Below are 5567 nucleotides of genomic sequence, written 5' to 3'. Positions count from 1 at the left end.
ACTGGTCTGAATCAACGACACGATGAGAAATAACAGTGAAAAGTTCAGGTTTTTATCTTTAATAGTTCCTCAGATGTTGTTCAAACAGCCTCAGATTTAAATATGAGAAAAAAAAAATGCTGAAAGTGGGTCGACGGGCAATTTTTATAAACTTTTCAATCTAAAATTTTCAGGGTACCAATTTAAATATCCTCCGTTCATGATTTTAAAAAAAAAAGTCTCAAGCAAATCAGAGGTGATCGGTTTGAGATGGAAGAACACAAATATATTCAGAAGCTGCAATCGCAGAATTTAGATTTTTCTTTTTTAAAAAACATGAATCAGACCCATTAAAAAGAATCAGAACACTGTGAATGTGTCCTGATCTGCTCACATGAGATAAAACAATCCTTTATTGATCAAACAGCAGCAAAGAAATGAAGGACCAACAGTGAAAAAGGTATTTAAACAGGAAATGTGCACAAGTCCTGGTTCTGCTCAGTAGCTGGTTCTGGAGGCCACCATTCACGTCAGTCCGTCGCTGCTTCGGCCCAAATGCTCGTCCACTTGTCGTCTCTCTGGGCGTTTCTAGCAGCACGTTGTGTCTCTGCTGCGTCGGAGAAAGTCTTTCCTTGGACCTCGTTAACGGAGCAGCTGATAGCGGCGGCGGTAAAGCGATAACTCAGCGTGTTTCCTCTCCTTATCTGGCTGCGGCAGTAAAACGTGTCCTTGTTAAACCGTGTTCCAGCAGCTGGACAGATGTTTGGAGGACTTTGGTTGGTGTCAGTGACCCGCCGGTCCGGGGTACAGTTACAGTAAAACCTGCATCGATTTGTCCTGCAGTGAAAGCAGCAGACGCTGATTAGACTCCTGCTGAACACTCAGATTAAGTGTTGACTCACAGTTTACGGCCGCTGAGCATACAAACACAATCAATACTCGGCCTGCAGGGACACAATGAACACAAACAACCAGGTGTTAAGTGTCTCATAAAGTCCAGATGACTGCAGTAACACTGACGATAAACCAAAGCCACAATGTTAGCAGCAGGAACGACAGCATGGAAAGTAAAATACTAGAAAACAAGAAACAGTCATGGTCTGCTGAGATCCTTTTGCCCTAAACTGAGTGAAGGAGGCAGTGAAGACACCACGAGTCCTCTGGAGGAGGTCAAGTCAAAGCTTTGTGAAAGGGATGAAGAGAAAGACTCTGTTGGAAAAAACTCTGATTAAATCAGGACTAGAGTTCACCAGAAGATATGTGGAGACTCTGAAGTCACCTGGAAGAAGGTTCTCTGGTCTGAGGAGACCAAAGTGGACTTTCTGGTCATCAGACTAGATGCTGTGTTTGGTGGACACAAACGCTGCACTTAATCACAAAAAAACCCTCCCCACCATGAAGCACGGTGGTGGCAGCATCATGATGTGGGGCTCTTGTCAGCAGCAGGTCCTGGAAGGCTTGTAAAGATAGAGGGTGAATGAATGCAGCAGAGTGTAGAGAAATCCTGGAGGACAACCTGATGCAGTCTGCAGGAGAACTGAGACTTGGAGAAGATTTGTTTTCCATCAAGACAATGAGCCGAAGCAAACAGCCAAAGCTCCACAGAAATGGTTTAAAGACAACAAGGTGAAGTTCTGGAGGCCCAGTCAGAGTCCAGACCTCAGTCCAGCTGAGAATTAGTGTCTGGACCTGAGAAGTTCTGTTCCAGATGTTCAGGCTGGTTGAGGCCAACAGGATCTTGTAGGTGGTGAACACTTTGCAAACAGTGATTTTCTACTTTGACATGTAAAACGTTTTTTGTAAATTCTAAACACATTAAACTGGTTTAATGCTGGAAACCAGTGAAATGTGAGACTGTTTGATGATTCTGTGTTTTTATGACGGTTCCTGTTGGCGTCAGTGTTCTCTGTCTAATGTCTGGTTCTGGTTCTGTTCTGCAGGACGTCATCGCCGGCGTCCTCTACAGCGTCCTCATCCTGCTCTTCTTCCTGCCGGCGCTGGACCTGATCGACGGCTTCAACTTGAGCTGCCGCTTCGCCCCGCTGGTCATCATCAGCCTCCACCTGGGCCTGGGCCTCTTCTCCTTCACCCTGGACACCTGGAGCACCTCTCGGGGCGACACCGCCCAGATCCTGGGCACCGGTGCCGGCGTGGCGCTGGCGTCACATGTCAACCACTGCCTGGGCCTGCTGCCCGACCAGACGCCGGACCAGCTGCCCCTCGCCTTCCCGGCCCTCAGCGCCGGCCTGGTGTTGGCCGCCGTGCTGAGACTGGTGGCGGGGGTTCTGGTTCTGGTGGCCACGAGGGCGCTGATGAAGGCCGTCACCATCCCGCTGGTGTGCCGGGTGATGGGGATCCCCAGCGGCGACGTGAGGAAGGCCCGGCAGCACATGGAGGTGGAGCTGCCGTACCGCTACATCGTGTACGGGACCGTCGGCTTCAACGTTCTGTTCCTGGTTCCGCTGCTCTTCAGCCACCTGTAGCTCTCCTGACTCCAGTCCAAACTCTAGTTTTTTATTTCTGCTCATCCAGAACCGAGTTCCTTTGCGGGTTCAGGGCTGATGACGGTGAATTAAAGCCTCGACGCTGATCCGGACCCAGAGTTTTATCAGATGTTTAGTTTTTTAGCTCCGGTTGGAGTTTTACTCAACGGTTCCACCTGTGGTTCTGTTCAACACTTATGTAAAGTGGAGCCAGTCTCGGTTTGATGGTTTTACTCCTCTCGACCTTTAGGAGCAAAAAAAAAACAAAAACACATTTCATCAGCGGCCTGAAGGACTCGTTGTAGGATTTGATGTTCAGATGAAGAACCACAGCAGCAGGATGTTCAACCTGAAGTCAGAACAACAAAAACAAGAAACTGCGACCAGAACGTAGACGTTGAGGAAACGTGTCTGGACTCGCTGCTCAGCTTCAGGTTCCGTGTCGGTGGTTCTGTGTGGTTCTTTTGTCTGGAAGAATCTTAAAGTTTGGACTCTCGAAGCAATAAGATGATTCCTGTGATTCCTGTGTTCTAAAGGGCTCGTCCACTGGTTCTGTCTGCGCTGTGATCGACTGGTTTCCCTGCGACCGGCACATACTGTTGACCCGACAACGAGGAGGAGGAGGAGGAGGAGGAAGGGTTTTTATTATTTGCTCTGCAGCTTTTCAACACTGTGGACCTACGACGGAGAAAACGCTGATCTGAGGTCAGAGAGTCGAAGGGCTGAAAATCAAAGAGTTTCGACAGAGAGAGAGAAAAACATCCGGATTTATAAAGTTCTCATATTTCAAGACAAACATTTACCTGAAAACATTTTAGCATTTAGAGAAAATCGCATTTTTTTCTCCCGCTACATTTCCATTTCTTTTCCAAACATATTTCAACTCCAGTCTGTGAATATTTCGTCTTTTCTGCCTTAAAGATTCAAACTTCAACGAAATATTTCAAAAGTTTTTCTGCTTAAAATTCATTCAGGGAACATTTCAAAGTTCAACTAAACCAAGAATATTTCAGTGGAATCGTGCGACTTCGTTCACGACAACCACAAACGTTTTCAGTAATAATCATAAAAACACACAAAACGGGTCATTGTTTTAATCGCAAAATGCAGATTTTTAAATAATTTTTTACGCGTCTTTGCCGAGAAAAGCAGCAGCGACACGCAGACGGCTGTTCAAACAAAGAAATGCTCGATCCGAAGCTTTATTTTTGTAGATTTTTTATGTAATTCTTCCCAACAAGGAAGCAAAATATATTTAATTTGTACAATCTCAGGAAACAGAAGATCAGCGTTTTCTCTGCCGTCGTCGACCTTCTGCACAAACTTCTAGAGACGAACTTCTTTGAAACTTTCACCACTTTTGTGCTTTTAAACCCGATAAAGTGACAAAAACTCACTAAAGCATCAGTTCATAAAGACAGAAGCTGATTTATTACGACGGTTATTAGTTTAAAAAAGGCAAAAATGTAAGAAAACTGATCTGCAAGTTCTTTTACTTAAACCAGAACCGCTGAAGAAGACCAAGACGTATGACTGAAAGCTCAACACTCACAGCTGAGAACTCAAAAGCTCCATTTTAACTCCTACTGGGACCCTTTATGTTTCCATTTTTGTAGATGGTTACCTCGAAAACTGGGATTTAACCTTGACAGAGCCATTTAGCAGTAGTTCTGGAGCTTTCGGTGATCCAACATGATCTTCCTCGGCTGTTAAAACCTTTTGTTGGAATCGTAAACATTTCTGTTTTTGCCCACGTTAGTTACAAAACTGGGATTTAAAGTTTGTCCTTGATGTTTGAAAGAGCCGTCACTGCCGAGGCCTTTTAGAAGCGTCTCCAGAGCTCTCAGTGATCTCACATGAGCTTCCTCTGCAGGTATAACTAGGTAATCCTTTGGGAGATTATTTTGATTTCCATTTTCTGAGCACAGCAGCTCAAAGTCATGGATTTTAAAGTTTGTTATCGATCTCAGAAACATCAGGGGCCATTTAGCAGCAGTTCTGGAGCTTTCAGCGGTTCAAACATGAGCTTCCTCGGCTGTCAGAACTTTTGTTGGAATCGTAAACATTTCTGTTTTTGCCCACGTTAGTTACAAAACTGGGATTTAAAGTTCGTCCTCGAGTTTTGAGACTAACCTGTGTCTTCTCCGAGGCCCTTTAGCAGCTGTTCCTGACCTTTCAGTGATCTCACATGATCTTCTTCACCAGCTAAAACGTGTAGTAGAACTGAACGCATTTATATTTCTGAGCGCATTGGCTCGAAAACTGTAATTTAAACTGTAATTGAAACAAACGCCCGTCTTCTCAGACGCCGTTTAGCAGCTGTTCTGGAGCTTTCAGTCGTCAAACATGATCTTCCTCGGCTGTTAAAACTTTTTTAATGATTCTATTTCCTTTTTTTTTCTGAGCAAATTAGTAACAAAACTGGGACTTAAAGTTCGTCCTCGAGCTTTGACACAAACCCATGTCGTCTCAGAGGCCCTTTCGCAGCTGTTCCTGAGCTTTCAGTGATCTCACATGATCTTCCTCAGCAGATACAAGTTGCTTAATTTTTATTCGAATTGATTGTCTTTTCAGTTTTCTGAGCACATGAGCTCAAAAGCAGGAGTTTAAAGTTGGTCCTTCATGTTTGAAACAGCCGTCACTGCTGAGGCCTTTTAGTAGCTTCTCCGGAGCTCTCGGTGATCTCACATGATCTTCCTCTGCAGGTAAAACTTGTATTAGAACTGAACGCATTTATATTTCTGAGCACATTACCTCGAAAACTGCAATTTAAAGTTCATCCTTGAGCTTTGAAACTGCATCGACAAACCCCTGTCTACTCAGAGGCCCTTTAGTAGCAGTTCTGGAGCTCTCAGTGATCTCGCATGAGCTTCTTCTGCAGGTAAAACTTGCTCCGTTTTCTTAAAAAAAAGCTTTATAACTCTGTTCTTTGTGAGCACATTAGCTCAAAAGAGAGATTTTAAAGTTCGCCTTCGATCTTTGACATAAACAAGCCACTAAAGAAGCCATTTAGCAGCAGTTCCTGAGCTCTCAGTGCTCCACATGATCTTCCTCAGCAGCTAAGATCTGCTGAATTCTCACTGAAAAAGTATATATTTCTATTTT

The 5567-nt window shown here is 44.6% G+C and overlaps 1 protein-coding gene across 1 annotated transcript in view; it reads left to right on the top strand.

Moving 5' to 3' along the window:
• sgpp1b (sphingosine-1-phosphate phosphatase 1b) overlaps positions 1–3590 on the top strand; it is a 42412-nt gene extending 38822 nt beyond the window's left edge. The window contains exon 3 of the mRNA XM_008283423.1: positions 1920–3590. Within this exon, the coding sequence (XP_008281645.1) occupies positions 1920–2462 (543 nt within the window). The 3' untranslated portion in view covers positions 2463–3590. The remainder of the gene's footprint in view (positions 1–1919) is intronic.
• The last annotated feature ends 1977 nt before the right edge of the window (positions 3591–5567 follow it).

This window comes from Stegastes partitus, unplaced genomic scaffold (assembly GCF_000690725.1).
Source record: "Stegastes partitus isolate 25-593 unplaced genomic scaffold, Stegastes_partitus-1.0.2 Scaffold310, whole genome shotgun sequence".
Classification (NCBI taxonomy): domain Eukaryota; kingdom Metazoa; phylum Chordata; class Actinopteri; family Pomacentridae; genus Stegastes; species Stegastes partitus.
Note: the sequence above shows the minus strand (reverse complement) of the source record. Positions and strands in the feature narration are given on the sequence as shown.